This window comes from Acomys minous (genome assembly GCF_964271855.1).
Source record: "Acomys minous genome assembly, chromosome: 9".
In the NCBI taxonomy this organism is placed as follows: domain Eukaryota; kingdom Metazoa; phylum Chordata; class Mammalia; order Rodentia; family Muridae; genus Acomys; species Acomys minous.
In genome coordinates, this window is record NC_140490.1 from 35,650,066 (window position 1) to 35,674,799 (window position 24,734).

General features: G+C 43.1%; 1 protein-coding gene across 7 annotated transcripts in view; it reads left to right on the forward strand.

The window, feature by feature from the left end:
• The first annotated feature begins 3,939 nt into the window (after positions 1-3,939).
• TUT7 (terminal uridylyl transferase 7) overlaps positions 3,940-24,734 on the forward strand; it is a 57,234-nt gene continuing 36,439 nt past the window's right edge. Inside the window, exons 1-10 of one of the 7 annotated variants that reach the window (XM_084795885.1) lie at positions 3,940-4,456; positions 5,720-6,270; positions 9,551-9,732; positions 10,012-10,128; positions 10,576-10,753; positions 13,460-13,548; positions 16,749-16,800; positions 17,653-17,722; positions 18,730-18,856; positions 19,927-20,046. In XM_084795885.1, the coding sequence (XP_084652011.1) occupies positions 5,751-6,270; positions 9,551-9,732; positions 10,012-10,128; positions 10,576-10,753; positions 13,460-13,548; positions 16,749-16,800; positions 17,653-17,722; positions 18,730-18,856; positions 19,927-20,046 (1,455 nt within the window). In that variant the 5' untranslated portion in view covers positions 3,940-4,456; positions 5,720-5,750. The other 6 variants (XM_084795883.1, XM_084795882.1, XM_084795887.1 and 3 more) reach the window with 6 other exon arrangements.

Here is a 24,734-nt window from a genome sequence, read left to right on the forward strand (position 1 = left end):
GGGGGTCTAGGTTCTCTCCATGCATGGTCCTTGGTTGATGCATTAGTCTCTGCAGGGCCCTCTGGGTCCAGATTTGTTGATTTTGTTGGTCTCCTTGTGGAGCTCCTGTCACTTCTGGGCCCTTCTATTCCCCCTCTCTTCTGTAAGTCTCCCACTACTTTGCCCAAAGTTTAGCTGTGAGTCTTAGCATCTGCTTTGATTCCCTGCTGGGTGGAGTCTTTCTGAGGACATCTATGTTAGGATCCCATCCTGTTCCCTCTCTTCAACAGCTTCCGGTGTCTATTTGCAGGCAAGTGGATGGAACTAGAAAAGATCATCCTGAGTGAGGTAACACAGAGCCAGAAAGATACACATAGAATGAACTCACTTACAAGTGGACATTAGCCATATAATACAAGATAACCATAGTACAACCCACAGACCTAAAGAGGCTAAATAACAAGGAGAGCCCCAGGGAGGACGCTTGCTTGGCATTCGGAAGGACAAATAGAACTGTGCTCTTCTTTGAACCTCACAAACAAGATCATAAACCACATTCACAGTCAAACTATTAAAAAAAAACTTTCTTTTCATTTGAGATAGGATCTTGCTGTATAGTCCTGGTATCCTGATACTTGCTGTGTAGACCAAACTGACCTTCAACTCGTGGTAGTCCTCCTGTCTCAAATACTAGATTTACGGCTAGCGCTTTCTCTCTCTCTCTCTCTCTCTCTCTCTCTCTCTCTCTCTCTCTCTCTCTCTCTCTGTGTGTGTGTGTGTGTGTGTATGTGTGTGTGTGTGTGTCCCAAGATGTCCTCAAACACAGAATTTCCTGCCTCAGTTTTCTGCGTATATAGGAATGCACTGTGAACCTGGCTTCAAGCATCTTAATCTTCTTGTAGCCTACTTGTATTAAAACAAAGCAAGACAAGAAACAAAGGCCAAGTACACGGCAGGTTTTACCTTCATGAAGGGTAGTAAATGTGTATCTGAAGGCAAATGGAGCACACTTTATGAACCTATGGTTACTCTTAGAAGCAACAAAAACTTAAGACAAGCCTAGGTCTCTGGAAGCAGCTGACTGTGGCAAGCCAGCCAAGCCAGGCTGGTGATTGACAGCTGCCCCCAGGTTGCAGGCTGGAGAGGTGGTAAGAACTCACTGGACTTTGGACAGGTTTATCTTTCTTTAAAGTGTTTTTTTCCCCCCTTAGGTGTATGTATTTAAAGGAAGAGTCAAAATAGTTAGCTAACAAAGTGGGCAAAAAAACCAAAAAAGCAGAGAGAGAGAGAGAGAGAGAGAGATGGAGGGAGGGAGAGAGAGAGAGAGAGAGAGAGAGAGAGAGAGAGAGAGAGAGAGAGAAGCTAGCAGATAAAACTATGAAGGCAATTGTGCAGATTTCTGAGCCCTCGGACCTACTGAGCAAAGGACACCGAGTTTGTTACAACTCGCATTCCCTGCAGAAGATACATTGTAGTATGAAGAGCAGCCTCACTAGTCTCAGAACAATCTGTAACAATCCTGTTTCCTGACCCTACATTTCTTTCCCAGGTTATTGAAGTCATGCCACAAACATCTTAAGAAACTCAGTCTTCCTCTTAAGGACTTCAAGGAAATCCAAGCAAACCTTTTAACTGCACTAGAATTTCCAGGAGCAATGTAAATCTTCAATATATTCTGACAGGGTTATCTTGCTGACAGTGATTTTTTATTAGTACAAGGTGGGCCGTAAGTTGGGGTTTTTTTGGTTTGGGTTTTGGTTTTTTTCAGTGCTGGGGAGGGAATCCAAAGCATTCTCCCAACTGAGCTGCATCCTCAAATGAATGCTGTTTTACAGATTTGGTTTACTTTTATTATGTGTGTGCATGTGAGTGCAGAAGCATTGTGTCCCCCTGGAGCTGGAGTCACAGGCCGTTGGAACTGAACGTGAGTCTTCTGCAAGGGCAGCCACTGCTGTTAGTCATGAGTCACTCCACTCCTTCAGCCCCTGAAGAGAAATCTCTTTTTAAGATTTACTTTTTATGTGTATGAGTGCTTTGCTCACATATATGTCTATACACGTGTGTGTCTGGTGCCCCCACTGAGGTCAGAAGATGGTTGTGGAGCCTGTGGAACTGGAGTTATGACAGTAGGGAACTGCCATGTGGGCTCAATGGCAACAAATTCTCTTAACAACTGAGCCAACTCTCCAGCACTCAACGTGAATCATAAAAGCAACTGTTTACAATAGGAAAAGACTATGGATACATATTGAAGAAAATGCAAATAAAAGTATTTTAAATTCTTTAAACAGTGTATGCTGTGTCCTTCCTCTAGGGTTCTAGGAATGGAGTCTAGCTTACCCAAGCTAGGACTTTGGTGCAGGGATTACTCACTTGGGTGTGGTGACGCTGCTGTGGCCCACAATAAATATAATGATGCATCACCCACTCCCTCTGGACTCTATGAAATGCCACTGTCTGCCAGGCAAACAGATTATTAGTTTGGCTCCCATGAATTTTCAGAAACAAAAGCATCTACATAAGAGACGATCACAAATTTTTTAAGAGTGTGTTTCAAGTCACACACAAACGCACAGAAACACATTCTTCCAGCTACTGAAGTTTTGGATTTCAGTCTGGCTTCCTTAAGGACTAGGCTTTACCATCGCAGAAGGGGGGATAATTGTGGTTTCCTACCACAGTTTCTAGTGTGCCTTCCTCCTTTCGAAAAGATGCTTTTTTTTTTGTCTGTGTGGGGGCATGCAGGTGTTTTTTGTCTGTGTGGGGGCATGCAGGTGCTGGTGGTGGAGCCCAAAAGAGTGAAGTTATAAGCAGCTGTGAACCCCAGCACTCGGGAGGCAGAGGCAGGAGGATCGCTGTGAGTTCGAGGCTAGCCTGGTCTACGAAGTGAGTCCAGGACAGCCAAGGCTACACAGAGAAACCCTGTCTCGAAAAAAAGAAAAACCAAAACAAATAAGCAGCTGTGAACACCCACCTTGGGTGATGGGGAGTGAGCTTTGGTCCTCTGCAAAAGCAGCAGGCGTGCTCTACCCTATCCCCGCTTCCCCCTTCCCCCATCCCCTCCGCCGGCTCGCTCTTTAAACACATCTACAGAAGGGTGCGATACATTGCTTGGCAGTCACATTTGGTTGGGTGTAACTTTTACTCCAAGTGACAGGAACGCTCAGTTCATGTTTAGCAGAACAACTACTAACTTTGTGGGACCCTCGAGATGGCTCAACGAATTAAGACTGCTGTAGAACCTCAGGTGATCCCCAAGACCTACAGAGCAGAAGGAGAAAACCAACGCTAACAAGTTGTTTGTAGACTGTCTCCCATTTAGCTACGTCTCTTTCGCTTTTGATTTTGTTTGCTTGGTTGGTTTTGTTTTTTTTGGTGGGTTTTGGAGACAGTGTCTCTGTGTAACATCCCCCGGCTGTCCTGGACTCACTTTGTAGACCAGGCTGGCCTCAAGCTCAGAGATCCACTTGCCTCTGTTTCCCGAGTGCTGGGATTAAAGGTGTGCACCGTCATGTCCGGCTCTCTTTTGCTTTCTAAATTTCTATTTTATTCCTTTATTTCGTAATTAGTAGGATTGAGTTTCAGGACAGTGTCTTGGAATAGCCAAGGCTGTATGCATTCCTTACTTTAAGATTGTTGGCTAAAGAACCAAAATACATTTAAATTTATTGTTGCAGGGGTAGAAATAAAAACTGCCTCGTTTCCCCAACACTTCCTATTTATTAGTTGCTTCATGTTTTCGAGGCATTAGAACACTTAGATTACAATAAATGTTCAGTTAGGGGGGGAAAATGAATTTCTACCCCCAGGCCACCATCGTTTACCACTACTTGTAGTCTTCAAAATACGGCCTTCTTTTTATTTATTTATTTATTTATTTATTTATTTATTTATTTATAGACAAGATCTTGTAGGAAGGAGCGGTCCCCTTGAGCATGAAAGCTGGATAAGCCGGAAGACTAAGGCCGCTAGACTTTCTTCAAGATCTGTATTGAAGCCCTCACTGAAGCATTGAGTCACTTGGAATTATAAAAAAGGCCCAGCAGTCTGGTTCAGTTTCCCCAGAAGCCATAGATGGAGCGTCAGGGAAATCCGTAAGCGCTTACTGCCAGAGCTAGCAGGTAGTTAGCAATAGAGACCTCTCGGGCCCGCCCTCGCCGCGCGCGCGCGCGCGCCCGGCGCTGGGAGGAAGCTGGGTGGCGCGCGTTTCCGGTGCGCGCTTCCGGCCAGCGGCGGAGCGCGGGGCGGGGGCACGGCCGGCTTCCAATCGCGCACAATGAGCCGGCGCTGAGCGCCGGAAGTGGGGCCGAAGGAAAACACGGAGAGGAGCCGGGCCCGGACAGGAAGCGGCGGGGGACCTCCGCGGCGCTGGTGAGTGCTCCCGGGCGCCGTCTCGTCGCGTCCCTCCCGGACTCGCCTCCGGGCTGGGCCCGTGGGTACCTCCCGTTCCCGAGGAGCGTATCTGCCCGGCCCCGAGGTACGTTGGCGCCGTCCTTCTCGGGACGCCTCGGCCCGGCTGCGCGCCCGGAGCCCTTGGGTTCGAGTCCATGTCTTCACTTTGTGTCCAGGCTCCGGCCCTGGCCCAAGGGACCCCGGAACCCTGTCAATGGCCGGGTGCTTCCCTGCTTCCTTGCCCCCAAGGCGACTTCGTAGCCAGTGGTGAGGGGCCGCCTCACCCTCCTTCTCCGCCCGGGGACTCCGCTTGTGGAAACTGAGGCATACAGGGGTGGGGCATCCGAATGGGGAAGGAAAAGGAGTGTCATTCTGCGGAGGATTGTGGTTGGTGACGAAACTGGACTTGTCTGGGGCTGGGGACTAAGAAATCGGGTAAGTCAGCTGGCGCGTCCCTTGGTCGGAAGCCCGGCCCCTTAAGAGTGGTACCTTAGTGGGAAGTGCTGCCCCTTCGCCCTGCGGTCGCGCCGGGTTGGAAGTAAAGCAAAGAGTGGAGTTGATCGAAACTGAAAGTCTGCTCACGCAGTTTCGGCTACTATGACTCTTAAAAGTAATTGCCAACTTAAAAAAAAAAAAGAATTGGAGAGTTTTGTAACATTGTTGACTTAGGATGTTTACTTTGAAGAGAGATACTTTGTTACAAAGAAGCTACTACTTTAGTTTTCGAGGTTATAGAAAGGTCTTCAGATTTAGTCTTCATACAAGGACGAGTTTTGTTTGTTTTTGTCTTTTTTTGGGGGCGGTATTTGTTTGTTTGTTTGTTGTGGTTTCTCGAACCAGAGTTTCTCTGTGTAGCCCTGACGCCCTGAACTGTCTTTGTGGACCAGGCTGGCCTAAAACTCACAGAGATCCCCTTGCCTCTGCCGCCTGAGTGTTGAGTGAGATTAAAGGCGTGCGCCACCACGCCCTGCGCAAGGGCTAGTTTTTATGAACACTAGGGCTAAGCCCAACTTCTGGGATGCACTAATTACTAGGAATGTGATAACAGTTTAATTTTTGTCTTTTGTTTTTTTTATTTTGATTTTTCGAGACAGGGTTTCTCTGTGTAGCCTTGGCTGTCCTAGACTCGCTTTGTAGACCATGCTGGCCTCCAACTCACAGTGACCTGCCTGTCTCTGCCTCCGGAGTACTGGGATTAAAGTCGTGTGCCATTATGCCCGGCTAACAATTTAATTTTTAAATGGAGAAAAGTAATGACTTCAGGGCATCAGTGTGTTACTTTGAGTGTTTGGTATGATATTATTTTACAGGTTTTTCTTGTCGTTTCTCCCCAAATGCCTTCTTTCAGGTACAAAGTAAGAAAGTTGAAGTCAAAGACCATGGGAGACACTACCAAACCTTACTTTGTGAAGCGCACGAAAGACCGTGGAATTATTGATGATGATGATTTCAGAAGGGGTCATCCCCAACAAGATTATTTAATAATGGATGATTATGCTAAAGGCCATAGCAGTAAAATGGAAAAGGGCCTTCCAAAAAAAAAGATATCGCCTGGGAACTATGGGAACACCCCCAGGAAGGGACCATATGTGGTTTCCAGCAATCCATATGCATTTAAAAACCCCATTTACAGTCAGCCTGCTTGGATGAATGATAACCACAAAGATCAAAATAAGAAATGGCCATCTGATGAACTAATTGGGAATGCAGATAGCTGGAGGGAGTTCAAGCCCGGGCCTAGGATCCCTGTCATAAGCCGGTCAAGGAAAGAATCCTTTCAAGAAAGTGAGGATGGCCACAGGTGGCCAGATGGGAGAGGCTGCAGAGCCGTTAGAAGGCTGTTTCAGAAAGATCTTGCCAGCACTGAAGCCGTGTCAGAAATGGAAGCAGGAAGCCCAGGTATGCTTCAAGTCTCTGGGTTATGTGTCTGTGTTATTTTCAGTAATGAGCTATTTAGTGTGATTATGTTAGTGTATATAGCACTATAGTTGGGCATCTTCAATGTATTTCATACACTGGACCATCACAACCTCAAAGCCAGGCTGGGTGGCAGAGTAGAGTACTGCTCCCCCACCCCCCAAAAAAGTGAGGCTCATTTTCCATGAGTAAGCACCTTATGGAAGAGGAAAAGGGTGGCCATATAACCTTGGAGATCATACTGTAGTTTCTGAGTGGTGTGTATGTAATTTTATGTTCATAATTTTAATTTTAAAATATGCTTATAATGTACATGACAGTATAAATCTGAAAATATTTACTGTTAAGAATATAGGCTGTATATATTCAAAGAGGAGGGAGGAGTTGGCAGGAAAAGAGGAAGTTTGGGGTGGTGGGGAGAACCCGGGTTGCTGTTTAACTAAGCTCACCCAGGGCCCTGGAAATTGAAACACAAGCCTGAGAACAGAATTGGGAAATAGAAACTTAGAGACAAGGTCTCATGTAGCCAAGGCTAACCTTAGCCAGATTCTCTTGCCTGCATTTTCCAAGTGTTAAGCCTCATTTCTAAATAACTTCACATTTTTATAATAATTATATAAAGTGGTTGTGTATTTTTCTGAAAGGTGGAAGTAGATGTTTTATAGCATTTGTTTCTAAAAAACAGGAAAGTAATTTCTATCTAGTCAGTGTGTTTACTGAAGTGAAATAAAGTTATGAATTGGATACAAAACATGAAAGCTGTTTATAATATGAAACTGGACTTTAGAAATTGCCCTTTTGGGGGGACGACAATGTCTTAATGTGTAGTGCTTGCTGCCTGGCCTCACAGTGATCCTCCTGCTTCTTCCTGATTAAGCTTTAAAAGGACCCTGTCTCAAAATAAATGAAATAAAATCTTTGAGTTGGGCAGACTAGAAAGGCTGTTGTGTGAGATACTGGAGTAATGTGAAGCCATAGTTCTCTGGATTGGGCAGCTGCAGTTTGCAGAGGTTAAAATTGTCCAGACGTGCTTATGCAGTGCTGGATTGGAAAGTGAGACTCAAATCAAAACTGAAATTGGGGATTCATTTGTCACCCTGGCCATTACCTCAGTCATGTAAGACCTAGAGTCCTGACAAGGAAACTGAATATTTATTGTTGGTTTCTGGGCTTTTGGTTTGTTATGTTTTACAGTTTTGTGCATACCTTAAGTGCTCCTCCTATCATGGCCTTCATGAAGGTCTGGGCACTAAATTATGTATATTGATCTTTTGAAAATTAAAGAATTAAGATATGTGTGTTACATTCCTGCAACCCAGAACTAGGGAGGATAAAGCAGGAAGATGGAGAATTTCAGGCCAGCCTGGACTACATAGCAAGACATTTGGGAGGCAGAGGCCAGTCTAGGTTTCATGAACAAAACAAAACAAATAAATGAAAGGGAAGGGAGGTGTCTCATGCTATACTGACTAACTGGCTGGGCTACCTTAAAAGGCAATTTTTTTTGTTTGTTTGTTTGGTTGGTTGGTTTTTTAAGACAGCGTTTCTCTGTGTAGCCTTGGCTGTCCTGGACTCACTTTGTAGACCAGGCTGGCCTTGAACTCACAGAGATCCACCTGCCTCTGCCTCCTGAGTGCTGGAATTAAAGGCGTGCGCCACCACACCCGGCCCTTAAAAGGCACTTTTAAGATAAGGTTTAAGGCAGGCTGACTGTAACACACCATTAGTCCTAGAGTACAAGAGGCAGAGGGTGGCAGATCTGTGAATTCCAGGACAAGCCTTATCTACATAGTGATTTCTAGTGAGACCCTGACTAAAATTACTACTACCACTATTACTGCTACTAATAGTAATGATTTATAGACCAATGTTTTGCAGCTAAAAATATTAAAGGGACAAATTACGGACCAAAACCCTTATGTGTGTTCGTTTTCAGTTTTAGGACTGACTAGGAGGGGCCTCTGCAGGTGTGAAAGGGAGCACATTGTCCCTGTGTTTGCAGAGCCTAAATTCTTCTGTATGATGTATAGTAGACATGTTTCAGCTTGCCAAACGAAGAAGTTGATGGTTTCCCTTGAAAACCCTTATAAAGGAAGCGTTAAGTCCTTGTCTATAAGACTACATACAATCGTGCGGAGTTTAATTTGCTATATAAATTTGCAGTGTATGAAAATGACATTAAGAGTTAAAGGGACTAAAATGTCTTAATTTTTTTTTTTCTTTTTGAGACAGAGTCTCGCTGTGTAGCTCAATTCTACTTAATCGTCCCTCTGCTAGAACAGAACCCAGGTCCTCTGCAAGAGCGCTTTCCACTGAGCCATCTCTCTAGGCCCTTAATCAGAATTTTCACTTGGAAATAACTATCACTTTAGCCCAATATTACGATGTCTTCCAGAGCCTGATAGGCATCTCAGCACTGCTTGCCACAGTTTTTAAAGCTCGATCTCACAATGTTATATGTTTCACAGGTTGAAAAGTCTAGCCTGTAAAGATTGTAGAACTAAGAGTTCATAGCACATTTACATAGGGTAAACTTTGTTTTTAACTGCCAATCATCCCCCCTTGGCATGTGATCAGCTTGTCAGTGTATGTTTAAAAAACAAGAGTAAAGTGGGAACTGTGTGTTCTCTGTCAGTAAAACTGCTTTAATTTTTTTCCTTTTAATGAAGGAACCCAATTGTGATCGAAGGCTGAATTTGTAGCTAAATGATTTTATTCAAATCTTAGAAGAAAATGATCACAATTTCCAAGTCTCCAGGTACATGCAGTGTTGTCCACTTTCCCCCACTTGGATTCTTCCCTTAAAAAAAAAAATCAAAGTAGATATGAGTACTTTTCAATAAAACACAGATACGTTTACATTTTGGCTGAAAGTATTATGTGTGTAGCTTATCCATCAGGTGTATTAGAATCACCCTTATGTCTGCCTCAGTAGGAGGCTTCACTGCTGGATGAGAACTCAGCAGGGTAATGTGGGCGGAGAGAAAATCATATGTAATGTGTTCAGTCCTTTTCATTGTGACAGTTTATGTGGGGAGCCACCTCCCCTATGTTCAGTGTTCAGGTGTCACTTATTCGATCACTGAAAGACGTTCATATGGGCTTGGGGTAGAGCTCAGGGCCTAGCACGTGCCGGCTTGGGTGAGGACTGGGTCCAGTTCCTAGCGCTGTGTGTAAGACAATGAATTTAAAGGAAGAAGTTCTACTTGTTACTCAGAGAGTGGTTGTATTCAGCACTGCCAACACTGTCCCCTAACTTAAGAAAACAAGAAACAACGGTCCAGACCTCGGAAGCCACGGAGGACTAGGAATGAGGAAAGTGAACAGGATGGAGAATTGGAAGGTCCTGTGATTGACGAGTCTATGCTTTCAACAAAAGAGCTACTGGGCCTACAGCAGGCTGAGGAACGGCTAAAGAGAGACTGCATCGACAGGCTGAAAAGGGTAACATCTTTATGCATACATCTGTTAGGTCATATCTGTATTTTACTTACCACTTGGTAATTGCCATATTTGCCCCAGTGTATCAGGCTTTCCACCTTTCAGTGTGTAAGTCTGTACGTTAAGGGATGCTCGGTGTGACCTGAGAAAATCAAAGTCACTGCCATTGTACTTAAATAAGAATGACTGTCAATTTTGAAAGTGATGGGGGAACCATTACTCTGCCTAATTTTCTCTAAATGTTTGGAGATATATTCTTCTATCAATTTTTTTAAACTGTAGCGACCACGAAATTGCCCTACAGCAAAGTACACCTGCAAACTGTGTGATGCTTTGATCGACTCCATCCCATTTGCTCATAAGCACATCAAGGAGAAGAGGCACAAGAAAAACCTTAAGGTGAGTCTCTGGTGACTGCATAGATGTCAGCTGTCTTGGTTGTAGCTTTCCTTAAACCCACTGAGATATTAAAACGATTGACTGTGTTTATTCTAGCCAGGATGCGTCTCCACTAGTCAGACGTGTTCACTGGGTGGCCTTGTGAGTTTCCCCAAGTCTAGAGTCAGGACATAGGAAGCCACTGGTGGGGCCTGGGTGTTCTTACACAGATAGCAGGCCCCTAAAATCCTGCTGTGGCCCATGTTCTTCTCCTTATTCCTGCCTGCTCCTTATTATCCATAGTAAGTACGTAGATTGTATGTGTGTGTTGGATAGGATGAAGACCACTGTGTCTAAGAAAGAAGGCTACAAAGATGCCAGAAAAATTTATAGGTTACTGTCTCAGTGAAAAGTGAAAGATAACAACTACATATGAGCCATTTTTAATCTTACCATTGATCTTACAAGGAAAAGCAGGAGGAAGAATTGCTCACCACATTGCCCCCACCAGCGCCCTCCCAGATACATGCAGTTGGCAGCGCCATTGACAGAGTGGTGCAGGAGTTTGGTTTACACAATGAAAACTTGGATCAGAGGCTAGAAATTAAGCATGTCATGGAAAGTGTGTTCCAGCACAAACTACCAGGTATTTTCTAGATTTGTTTTTCTATTTTAGCATCTAAAAGTACCTTGTAGTTCAAGTTACTTTTACCCAATAAGCAATAACTTAAAGCCTGGTCACAGGGCTGCTGTCCATAATTCCGGCTTACGGAGGCTGAGGTAGCAGGGTCCTGAGCTTCAGGCCAGTCTGGGCTATAGCAGACCCTGTCTCAAGACATAAGGAATCGCCAGACTTTTTTTTTCCTACATCTGGCTGTTTTTAGTGTTTTGGTATTGGTAGGGTTTTGTTGGGGCGGGGGCACAGGGCTCATTTTGGTTTGTTTCTCTTCTTTCTTCCAATAGGCGAGGCTGGTCTGAAATTTGCTACGTAGTCCAGGGTGACCTTGAACTCATGAATCCCCTCCCTTAGTTTCTTGTGTGCTGGAATTACAGGCATTTACCACCACATCTAGCTTTAGTGTGTGTGCGTGCACATGTGTGTCTGTGCATTTCTGGCTTTTCCCAATGTAACAAATAACTTACATTTCTTTTCATTATATATTTTCATTGTGTGAGTAATTAATGCCCCACATTGAGACACTGTAAGGTTATTGTATGTTTGGTTGCTTTTTAGTCTGAATTAACATAGGGCTTTGTTGTTGTGTGTTTAAGTACTGAGAGCAAACCTAGAGCACAGGGTTGTGTATCCTTGGCTGTTCTGGAACTCACTCTGTAGACCAGGCTGATCTCAAATTCACAGAAATCCACCTGCCTCTGCCTCCCTTGAGTTCTGGGTTAAAGGCATGTGCCATCACCACCTGGCTTAGACCATTTTTTTATAGTGCTAGAAATTGAATCTAGGACCTTGTACATATTAGGAAATTGTTCTGCACTTAGCCATAGCCTAGTTAAATAAAGAGAGGTACCCTGGAGTAAATTTTAGGTTATATACATTAAAGTAAATTTCCATTTCAATGAACATAAAAGAATTGTATAGAAACTGAGTTTTGGAGCCTAGTACATATTATGTTGATGTTATTTTGTTTAGTCTTGGAATGATTTTTCCAGGTTATGTCTGTCTTTTGCCTCTTTCTAATTTTAGATCCATCAGGTTGTAGGGATAACTTCTAGGGGTATGCTGTTTGTTAACTTTGAGGGCTGTTGCCTGACAGTCACTGTCAATCCTGCACAGTAGCCTCACCCCACACATGCTGCTATGCTTCTGTAGGCAAACGACTGAGGTAGCTTAATCAGGCTTTCAGGCTTTCTCTGTGGCAGAATTGCCCTTGAACAGCAGACAACCAACTTCCAAAAGCCCTGAAGGCCACAAGGATCAAGGTGACTGAGTGCTATGTAGTACAGTGTGAAGGTGGGGTCAAGGGAGGGACAGTTGGAGTCATTGCTTAATTACATTCCATTACAACTCTAAATTACTCATGCTGAAAGTCATGCACCTGCTGTCCTGTGACAAACAGCCAAAATTAAAAACACTGCCTTTTCTTTTCTTTTTTCTTTTTTTTCCCCCTGAGACAAGGTCTTACTCACTGTCTGGATTAAAGCCCACTATGTAGACCAGGCTGCCCTCAAATATAAAGAGATCTGCCTGCCTCTTCCTCGCAGATGCTGGGACTAAAGACATGCACACCACACCTAGCAGCACTCTCTCTTTAAGCAGGGGGTGCAGATGTGTGTCACCTGTGTGTACTTATGGTCATCAGTCTCAATGCTTGCTTCCATTGGACCAAAAGACCTTCACCATCAAGGGAGCTTTTTCCTTTTAAACACATTCAATGATGGCAAGTGATTTCTTGATTTTTAACAGTTTTCTGTAAGAAAGTATATTCGATTTTACAAGCAAAATACAGTAAAAGTACAAGTGACTGAGACGCCTTTATTAGGAAACAAATAGACTCTGTCTTTTTCTTCATGGGAGTCCTCTTTTCCTCAGTCTTAAAGTGTGGAGACTTGGTGTGAGCCTCAGCACTTCCAACTTGTCCATTTTAAATTATACTGTAATATTTTCCCAATGGTTTTCAGAAGGGTTGGGCTATGGGAAGAGCTTTTTGTTCTTGCTGTAGTGAGTCTTATTAAAAGGTACCTTTAGAGCCTCACACCGCAGCAATTCTAGCAGTAGGAGGGAGGCAAGGGCATCAGGAGTTCACTGTTATTCTCAGCTACATAGGAGTTAGGAGCCAGCAGAGCTATTTGAGACCTTGCCTCAAAGATGTGTCCCCTCACAGAAGTGGTAATGCTAGCTGGATATAATAGACATGCCTGTAAATCCAGCTTTGGGACAGTGAGAGGACAGGATTGGCCCAGGATCAAGGCCAACCTGAACAGTAGCAGGAACCAACCCATACTTTTTAGTGAAACCCACTCTGTAGTAAGTTAGAGCTACGTGCGCATTCTGATATTAGAATTAGCTCGTGACTATACTATAGGTTGTAAAGTCAGGTGTCCTTTTCAACATTCAACATTAGAATTTTAAAAGTCATGACAGGATTTTACGCAAAATATGAGCATGATCATGTAAGAGTCTTTAGCATGTTTCACAGCTCATGGGAGGAGTGACTGAAGTCCAGCGAAAAGCTGACCAAATGTGACTTCACAGTCCTTTGTGAGTTCCTGGTCTCAGAATGGTCTAGGTTCTGGACACTGTCTTGATTGATGGCTTTGTTTTAGGTAGTAGTGTTTTATCACAACTTCCGAGAGATTCTACTATTTGTAACTCCATGTGCTTGCTTGCTTCTAGACTGTTCTCTTAGGCTGTACGGATCTTCCTGTAGCAGGCTCGGCTTCAGAGACTCAGATGTGAACATTGATGTTCAGTTTCCAGCTATCGTAAGTATAATATGATGTGCTGGACCTAGTAGTCATATAGACTTCTTTTATTTGTTTAGCTTTTAAGAAAAGTTTTATATTCATGTGCTTTGTGAACTCATATGCCCTTGCTACGTGTGTGCGTGTGCATGTGCACACACCACACACAGAGGGAATATCAGATGCCTTGAAACTTGTGAGCCAACTTGTGAGCCACCTGATGTGGGTGCTGGGATCTGAACTCTCGACCTCTGGAAGGGCAAGTGCTCAATTCCTGAGCCCCTGTCTTTATTTAAGCTGACTTTGTTGTTTGAGTACTTGGGCACCTTTGTTGTGCATATTTTCAGTCAGGCAGGCAGATCTGTTTGGTCATAGACTATTCAGGCAGTTGGTGATTTGGCTCCTTTTCAGAAGCACGCAGATATTGGTATCCTTGTTTTTTCTGTTCCTCTCAAAATGGACATGGTAGCCACCTTCTTACCAGAGAGCTGGAGGCTCTCAGGGAGGTCAAGGCAAGGCTTTTTGATTGGAGAATGAATGCTCAGAATGTAATTGCTGGTAAGCAAACATACTTTGCCATATGAAGCCCTCAGGATCACATGGATTGTGAGGAAGTCAAGCCCTCCGCTGCCAGTGCATCACTGTGCTCCTTTCTGAGGACTTTTGAGCTCTGTCCAGGTGGGGCTGCTCTGATATCAGCCTGCTGTGGTTCCCACTGGCACAGGCTTTTCCAGGAGCATACTTGAGACTTGTGCTGGCTGGTGGCAAAATGTAGGAATTTTTTTGAATGTGACTAAATGTAACTAGATTTTGATCTTTACAGTGTGTCAGTGACAGATCTCCCTGAGAGTTTTTATTTTTATATTTTCTGTCTGTGGCTTTAGCTTCAGAATTTTATTTTTTTATTTTTACAAATTTTCATGCTTATTTTGCAACCGATCTTTCCTACTTACATGTAATGCTGGTTTTATAAGCATATGAACCCCGTGAGGATTCTCTGTGTCTGTCAGTGTCTAGGAATTTGGGAAGTTTAAATTCTCTTCATAAAATCAACTTTCCTATAACAGCAAAGGAAGGCAGATGTTCAAATAGTGTATATTTATAAGTATTCATGACCTGGGAACCTAATTAGTGTCCAAGTTGCCCTTTTATATAGCAATAAATGATGATGATGGTGATGGTGGGCCAGAGAGATGGCTTAGTGGATAAAGTGCTTGTCCCCAAGCCTGATGACTTAAATTCAGTCCCTGGGTGTCATAAACTGTCCACTGTCCATATATACACCCACACACATACACACAATGAATAAATGTAATTTAAAGAATAATTACAGTTTTAAAAACAACCACACCTAACCTCAAATCATGGAATGCACCTGTAATCCCACTGCTAGAGAGCTGGAGGCCAGAAGAACAGCACTTTAAGACTAGCGTCAGACAAAGCAGGCTTGGGGGCAAGCGTGAAGTGCGGGGGTCCCCTGCCTCTTCCCCTCCCCCACCCACACGCCAGCTATATAAGCCCAACCATATGGATGAGTCAGAACTTTAAAACCAGTAGAAAGTTAGATCACCTATTTACCTACTCTGCTTACCACAGTTGTGTTTACAGTTAGGTTATGTTCAGTTTAGTTATTTGTTCTAAACATAAACTCTGAGACCAGTCATGGTGTCACATGCCTTTGATCCTAGAAGCAGGTAGGTCCCTCTGAATTGAAGACCAGCCTGGTCTACATAGTGAAGTCCCAGGTCAGGCAGGACTACATAGTGAGAAATTGTCTTTTAAACAGAAACCACCAGGTTCTGAGGTTACATTCCTTGATGGTCTTGATTCTATAGCTGCCTGGTTAGGTAGGTAACCCATAGATTTTGCTGCTTTTTAAATCATTTAGTGTGTGTGTGTGTGTGTGTGTGTGTGTGTAGGTGTACCTTCAAAGGCCAAATGCCTTTGATTCTCCCCAGAAGCTGGAGTTACAGTTGGTTGTGAAATGCCCATTTTGGGCTCTGGAAACTAAACTCACGTCCTCTGGGAGAGCAGTACATGCTCTTAACAGCTGAGCCATCTCCAGCCCCAATCTTAATATTCTTTTAAATTTCAAATTCATATAAGTGACTTAATAGTAAATCTAAATCCATAGCAGTTATTTTGATTTAGTGTCATTCATGTAGCAGATTTTCACTAAGCCCCTGCTGTATGTAGGCACTATGCTAGTTGTAAAGAACAAGCTAGGCCTGGCTCTCTACTGGCACTTATAAGTTATCTCCTCCACTATCAATTATAGTGACAGCTACGCAGAGAACCAAGGCTGAGTGACAAGCTCTGGCCATAGACTTAGATTCCTCAAAGAAGGCGCATTTCCACAGCAGTCTGCTTACAATATAGAGACCTGGGCCAGTTGTACAGGCTCTTGATGGCTGTATAGTAAGAATTTGACTTTGACCTAACAACAGTATGCTACCAGTAAGAATTTTAGGACCCTTGAATTGGGAGGGTAGTATTTGGGAGACAGTGGTAGGAAGAGTACTGTGATTTGGGGGCCAGCCTGGGCTGTAGAACAAGACCATGTATCAGAAAACAAAAAGGTTAGAGTGATGGCTCAATAGTTAAGTGTGCTTTCTGCTTTTCCAGAGGACCTGAGTTTGGCTTTCAGCTTTCACATCAGGTAGTTTACAACCTCCTGTAACTCCTGTTCTGGGGTTTTTGACCCCTCTTCTGATGTCTTTGGGGACGGACACACACACACACACACACACACACACACACACACACACACACACAAATAAATCTGTAAGTAAAAACACTTCAAACCAACAACAAAAGAACCATTTAAGAACCCACTGTAGAAATTTAAAGGGTTTGGGTCCAGTGGGGAACAGAGTTTTGAGAAAGGTGACGTTGAAGCTGTGCATTGCTCCAGTGTTTCATAGTGAGAGGAACACTGTTGCAATATAACCTCTTTCAACCGCTATTGAGACAGCTAAGGGGACCCACCCTATCAAGAACCAGTTTGTAGACAGTTACTTTGTAGTGAGCGGTTTGCCTACGCTCGCAACCTCAGTGTTCTTTGTCCGCCTTACAAAGGCTAATGACTACTTTCTTCACCTGTAGCAATGTGCATTTCTTATTTGGAAAGCAATTTGGGGGACTTCAGACTGTATTATACTATACCAGGAAAACAAAAGTGCTTAGGGATTATTTCATGTATTCATTCATTTATTTCCTAGATGTCTCAGCCAGATGTCCTCTTACTTGTTCAAGAATGTTTAAAGAACAGTGGTAAGGCCAAATTCTTCCACATTTTGCTTCTGATTTTGTCTTCTGTCTATAAATTTTATATCTTACTACCAAAATGAAAATAGAAGCTTCACTTTTTAAAATTACTTACGGGTAAAATCCAAAGCAAAAATACAAGTAAATGCCCTTGAAGCATTAGAGTCCAGCCAACGCTCTCTAGACCTCCACTAAGACAGCCATTAGTGTGACATATTCAGGACTAATGTGCCCTGGACTATGGTTGAAAAATGCAAAATATGTGATGTTTACTCCTGGGAGTAAGTTCATGGAATGGCTTAAATCAATGTTATAAGCAGTAAATAAGCGTGACCCGCCCTGATTAATGAACTCAAAGACAGTTGTTTCCAAGTGGGCTCATCAGTTATCTTGTCCAATACACTGGGGCAAGCCCTTGGGGTTATGGCTTTTGTTCAGTAGCTAGGCCTCACCAAATTGCCCCTTCCCTTGAGTTAGGCATTCTTGTTCTTTCTCTTGGTATAAGAAACATGTAAACATTCGTCCTGTTTCAGTCAATACATATTTTGACACCGTCATTTCGCAGCTTTTGCACTGGTTTGTCTTAGTCTCCTGTGCACATTTCTAGTTCTGTTGTCCACATAGCTCTTACGTGCTGCGTCAGTACTGCGGTCATTCCTGACCAGACACTTGCTTTGAAAGAGTAGGACTTCGCCTGTGGTGATTTGGTCCTTGGACACAGTGTTCTCTCCTTCTAAGTCACGTGAGGGCTGATTGTGGTAGTGGCCTCTCAGACCCACACTGCACTTAGGCTTCCCTGGGTCTTTTCAGAGAGGTTTTTTTATTAACCTGTTTGATTGTTTTTTCCTCTTTCCTCAGACTCCTTTATTGATGTTGATGCTGATTTCCATGCCCGGGTGCCTGTGGTGGTCTGCAGAGATAAGCAAAGGTCTCCAAGTCTTTAAGATACTGTTTTATGATTTATTTTGTGGGGGTGGTGGGTGGGGGGATTTTGAGATAAGGTCTAACTGTACAGGCCAGAATGGCCTTGGGTTTACCATCTAACCCAGTCTGGCCTTCAGCTTGTGACAGTGTGCCTGCTGCTGAGCTGGGATCACAGGCTGCACCACAATGCCCAGGTTTCACATTGCCAAGGCCACATGTGCTTTGTTAAATCTCAGAGTCTAACTGGCAGAATTGTAAAGCCCTTATCTGGCCACCACTTGTACTTCTTACTGACCATTTTCATTTTATAAAGACAAGGAAAATAAAGTATTAGAGGTATCTCATTCAACTAGACTAAAAACAGCCTGACAGAACAGTTGCTTCCTGTAAGCGCCTTCTTTGCCATTGTCTCTTGAGTATTCATGGCATCTGAAATAGTGTGGCCCCACATGGGCAACTCTTTTCCCTAGGAAAGCACTGCCGCCACAACCAGAGCTTTGTAGGCTGTGCTGACGCTATGAACCATTAGGATGACCAGAGTAGGCCTTTGATACTATTTTTGTATTCTTGTACTCTTTCCAAAATATTTTTAATATTTGAAAACACACGGTCCTAGTTCTGAAAAATAGACACACTCAAAAATAGCTCCCATATTTTTTTTCTAGTTTCAGGGCTGGAATGATGCTCAGAGGTGAAGAGCACCTGCTGCTCTTTCAGAGGAGCTGAGTTTGGTTCCCAGCACCTGAGTCTCCAGTTCCAGGGGTCAGACACCCACTTCTGACCTTCTAGGAACCATGCCTGTATATGGTATGCAACATACATTCAGGCAAAGCAGTCACACATAAATAAATATTTTTAAAAATCTAATATCTTATGTGAAGATATTACTTCATGAGTTTAAGCTCTTTCTGTCTAGGTTTTATCATTGGTATAAACTTGATGTAGAGGACCAATCCCTATTTAACAATCTTTTTTCTCTTTCTCCTCCCATCTTTCCCCTTCCCCCACTAGTGGTCTTCTTTGTAAAGTAAGTGCAGGAAATGAAAATGCTTGTCTGACCACAAAGCACCTAACGGCTCTTGGAAAACTAGAGCCAAGGCTGGTTCCTCTGGTGATTGCGTTTAGATACTGGGCAAAGGTAGGATTGCGTTGTTGTTGTTGTTGTTGTTGTTGTTGTTGTTGTTGTTGTTGTTGTTGTTCTTCTTCTTCTTCTTCTTCTTCTTCTTCTTCTTCTTCTTCTTCTTCGGGTTGTTTGCGGGTATTTGTTTGTTCATTGTTGCTTGGATTTTGTTGGGTTTATTTTGTTTCTTTTTGTTTTGTTTTATTTTGTTTTGGCAGCCCTGCTAGCCTGCATTTTACTAGCAGGCTTCAGCTATCTTCCTGCCTCTGCCTCCTGAGTGCTGAGATTGCAGATGTGTGCCACCATGCTTTGTTTCAGATGCCTTTTTATAGGCATCAAAAGAGTGGGTGTCAGAATACTGGACTAGAAACCTTAATGTACACAGAGGGAAAGCTCAGAATTCCTATTTCAGTGTGACATTCATTATTCCTCAGAAGACAGAATGAGTTATAATGCTTATTAGAAATCAAATTTGGGTCAAGTCTTGTAGAGTATGACCCAAGGAATTCCAATTTCTTTGTGAAGGCTTTTCTGAGGCATGGCAGTGTCTGAGATAAGGCTTCTTACACTATTTTCAGTAACATATGCAGAGATTCCAGAAAGACAGAAAGTGTTGTGGTTTTCTCACAGTTCCATAGTGCTCTAGATAAGTTGTGTTGCACTATCAGGACAAGCAGTGTCAAGTGAAGATCACTCCATGAGGGTAAAATTGGCAACTGGCCAGGTATTGCACACATGGGTAATCCCAGCCCTGAGGAGGCTGAGACGAGAAGCTCAGGCTCAAGGACAGTCTGGGTGACTACTTACCAAGACCTTGTCTCAGCAACATAGCTACAAGAACAAAACATCAGTTAAAAGCAAAAGATTTCATAAGCTTAAGTTTTCGCTGAGTCAGGTACAGCTATACTACCTCTGGGAGCTGGATAAACAGGATTCCCTGGTTTTAACTTGGTGAATTTGAAAAAACCTCCAGGACCTGGGGGTGTGCCTCAGTGTCAGAGGGTTTACTAGTACAAGTAAGGCTGTGGCTTTAGCATCTGGCAGCCCCAAACTAGTGTTATTATTAATGTGACTTTGGTTTTCTGTAGCTTTGTAGCATTGACCGCCCTGAAGAAGGAGGCCTGCCGCCATATGTGTTTGCTCTGATGGCTGTTTTTTTTCTCCAGCAAAGAAAAGAACCACTCTTGCCAGTTTATCTAGGATCATGGGTATGACACTTTCTGCTTATAATTATTTTATTAAATTCCTTATGCAAATATCTAAACACTTTACCTGACCTGAAATATCTAATTCTGCCAATGAGATCTAATTATTTGGGCTGGAGAGATGGCTCAGCTGTTAAATGCTAGGCTCACAACCAAATATATAAGAGATCTAATTATTTTACCCTAATTTCATTACTGAAATATTAGTGTTTGATTACAATATGTTACCTTGTATGCTGCGTAGGGACAATACTATTTTTAAAGAGTAACTAATCTTAGTTTTGAAACAACTCTGGGGTGAGTTTGAATTTCTCATTGAGCTTGGTTTTCTGATTTGATACTTATTTAGCATCTCTATGTCTTATTTTTACCATTTGTTGATTTGTTTTTGAGAGTGAGTTGCACTGTTGCCCATGCTTTCCCAAGTACCTGGGTTCAGCATATCCTCTTGTCTCAGACTTCCATAGCACTTTGTATGGAAGTTTGCTTTGTATCCCTGCTTTCCCTGTATCCTATAAAACCAAAAGCAGCAGAGACTGATGATCGCCGGCACCATGAGATGCAGAGCTTTGCAGTCACTCCTTCAGTGGTATTTTAAGTTACCTTTATGGCAATCACCTTTAGCAATAGAACACTTTTGTCTGACCTGAGGATACACATCTGTTATCTAGCTCTACAGGAGGCTGAGGCAGGAAGACCACAAGGTCAAAGCTTATCTGGGCTAAAGTGAGTTCAAAACCAGTTACCTAACTAGATCCTGTCTTAAAAAATAGTTTGAAAAAGTAAAAAGGCGAGGCTGAGGATGTGGTTGAAATGTTGAGCACTTGTCTAATGAATCCCTATGTTTACGCACTGAGAATGGGAACTGAACTGAGGCATACAGACCGTCTCCCAGCTACTTGTGATGGTATATACCTGTAACCCTAGCACTCTGGAAGCTGAGGCAAGAGAATAGTGCACTCAGGGATAGCCTTGGCTATATAGTAGTACCCCCCTCCCTCAAAAAAAAAAAAAGTCTCTAAGTAGTTATTTCATGAAGAAGGTGTTAGAGCCTGCTACTTGCTAACCAAATTAATTAATTGATAAAACAGACAAAACTGTCAGCATTTGTTAAAGCATAAAGGATCCAAACTTTTCACAATATAAAACAATTGTTTATAGTACTTTGAATGCAATTTTTAAAAATGCTTAATATACAAAAAGCCAAGGAGCTTCGACCAAGGGCAGGTCCTGTGTAGTTGGCTTTTGGTGATCAACTTACAGAAACATGTGTTGTCTTGCCTGTAGCTTCATTCTATGTTGTCTTGGCTCTGTTACTTTGGCCTTTAGTAGCCCTGTGTGTACATCATTGCAGTAGGAACACAGCATAAAAGACTGTTCACTCAGCATGGCCACAGCAGAGAGAGGTGTGACGTGCTGTAGAGAGGCTTTGGTTGGTGATCTAAGCATGAGGGCCCATGTCCAATCCCTAAAACACACATAAAAGCTAGCCATTGTGAAGTCCATTGGCAATCCATTGCTGGGTACACCAACACACGTGGGGCCCTGGAGCAATGTGGCCAGTCACACAGCCTAATTTGGTGGGTGTCAGACCAAATGATAGGATCTGTCTCCAAAATCAGTGTAGACACCTCCTGAGAAACACCTCCCATGCTTTCGCAAGCACACACAGGAAAGAGATGTCTGAAGTCCCAGGACCCCTTAAATGTATTGTGTGCCTGCAGTGATCTCACTTCTTTTCACGGGTCTACACTTTCTAAATGTTTTACCACCTCCCAGACGCACCATAGATGCCAGCTAAGCCTTCAGCATATGGGACTTTGGGGGACATATAAGTTGCAGACTATAACATTGACTCCAAAGTGACCCAGAGGTGAGAGCCATCAAAGACTTGAGCCCAGCATTGGTAACTTTGATGAAAGATGAGATGTAAAATAAAAGAGTTCAAGAGACAGAAAGTATATAGAGTAGCCTAACCTAGAGCCAATGATAGCAATACTTCTCTTAAATATGAGTGGTTGTCAGACACCGCGGATATAAAAGACTGATATAGATGTGGGACACATTTGTAATCCCAGCAGTCAGAAGGCCGAAGAAAGAAGACTGATGGGTTCAGTCATTAAAAGCATTGGCTAACCTATAGCTTGCTGTGTAGAGCAGATTGACCTCAAACTCATGGAGATCCACCTGCCTCTGTCTCCTGAGTGCTGGGATTAAAGACATGGGCTACCACACCTAGCCAAAAGCCTTATTTCTACTAAGGAAGTTGAATTTGAAATAATAAGGCTTCAAGAAAAGGCAACTTCCTTAGTGTGACAGTAGAAATCTGTGGAAAACATTTACAGCTAACTTCACACTTTCTTTTTTTGACACATAAAAATGCCTTTATTTAAAGGTTCTGGAAGAAAACACATATATGTAACTGGCGTGCAGGCTAATACCATCTTGATTGCTGGCAGCTGCATCAGCGTTCAGCCTGGAACTGTCTTGGTGTGCACTGGCTGCAGGCGCCTGGCTAGCTTCTGCTTTTCCTTCTCATAAGGTGCTTCCCAGCCACCACCCATACCAGCATACCTTAGCATGAGTGTCCTTAAACTCTCTATTACACCTAATAAAATTAGTGTGCTGACAGAGTTTTTGGGAGGCCACCTTCAATTAAATTAATGATCACAAGAGTGGCTTTGTCATGCCTGGTCCCCTCCACAGGCAGCCAATTTGTTTTCTGCTATGATATCCTGACTTTTGTATTAGCTACTTTTCTATTGTTGTAATAAAATGCTATATCCTACTTTCGGTTTCTATTTCTATAAAATCCTATGACCAAAAGTAAATTGAAGAAGGAAGGGTTTATTTTACTGTATAGCTTATAAGTCCATCACCCTGGGAACTAAAGCCAGGAATCTGGAGGGAGGAACAGGAGAAATGGCCATGGAGGAGTGCTGCTTACTGGCTTGTTCTCCATGGCTTTCTCTGCCTGCTTTCTTATATAGCACCAGGACCACCTTCCTGGGGATGGCACTGCCTCCAGTAGACGGACCTTCCTACAGCAGTCAGCAATCAAGAAAATGCACCACAGGCCAATATGGGGGGAGGGAACATTTTCTCAGTTGAGGTTACCTTGTCTTAAAATAATTCTAGCTTGTGTAAAGTTGACATAAAACTAGCCAGGACATATCATGACAAAGGCAACTTCTAGAAGGAAAGGTTTATTTGGGACTTACAGTTCTAGAGGGATAGGAGTCCAGTCTATCACTATCATGGCAGGGAACATGACAGCAGCCAGGTGGGCCGGCAGGCATGGCACTGGAGCAGCAGCTAAGAACTCATATCTTGATCCAGAAGCAGAAGGCAATGAAACACTTCCTTCAACAAGGTCACACTTCCTAATCCTTTTCAAACAGCTCCACCAGTTGGTGACAGGTATTCAAATGTCTGAGGCTTATGAACATACTCAGACTACCACACCATGACACAGCTTAAGAAATTCTTTTAGCTCATGTGTATTGCTTATCATTTAAAACTTCTCTCAGGTAATGGAAACTTGAATTCTCATTTCTTCTTCTGTCAAATGGGAGAGCACGCCTACCTCAGAATTCTGAGAAATAAGTAAAGATGGATGCATGATGCACCTCCCACACTATCAAGGTTGTCTTTGGCCTTGGGTCCTACACAGGGCATTGGCCAGGACACCCTGTGGACGCAGAAACCTTGTGCTTAGTAGTGGAATGCTGGGTGTTTCTACTCTGCTAGTAGAAGCAGAGGGTGTCTCCCAACCCACAGTGAATATTGGGCATGTTCAGAAAACCCTGGTCAATGCAGTAAGGAAAGAAGAGTTGAAGAAGCAAATGTTTGTGTGTGTGAGAGAGACACATTTTTAAACTAGAAAAAACTCCTAGAATTAAAAAAAAAAGACCAAAGCCAGGCATGGTGGTGCACGCTTGTAATGCCAGCACTCAGGAGGCAGAGGCAAGTATGGCTGTGAGTTTGAGATCAGCCTGGTCTACAAAGTGAGTCCAGGTCAGCCAAGTCTACACAGAGAAACTCTGTCTCCAAAAACCAAAAACAAACAGAAAACAAGCAAACAAATAAGCAAATAAATAATAAAAATTTTTAAAAGACCATAGAATACAAATTACATGCAAAAAAAAAAATAGTTGTGCTTTTACATGCTAGCATCAAGTAATTGAATAATTAGGTTTCAAAATTTTTATTGAGCCACTTGTGCAGTATGCCTGTAATACAAACACCTAGTCTTAGGCATTAGGATTGTGAGTTTAAAGCCATTTGGATAACATTATCTCATAACAACAAAAAATCCACTAACAGTACTGACTGAATAATTGTAACAGAAGACATGCCCAGTTTCCAACTGAGCATTAGAGGGCATCGCTGAGGGGCTCTTAAACATAAGCAGCTGGACGCATTGGCACAGACCTGCAAACCTGCTACTCTGAAGGTGCAGGCCCGAGGGTTACAAGTTCAGTGACAGCCTGGGCCATATACTGAGTGCTGGCACATAGTGAGACCTTGTTTCATAAAATATGCATACATGTGTGAACTCATGCACACACACAAAATAAAACATAGGTAAATTGGTATACTGTGTCTTTGTGGGCTCAGTATTGTCATGTGGTCAGTTGGTTTTGATGAAAGTATCTAAGCAAAATTTTGAGGAAAAGAGAAGTCTTTAA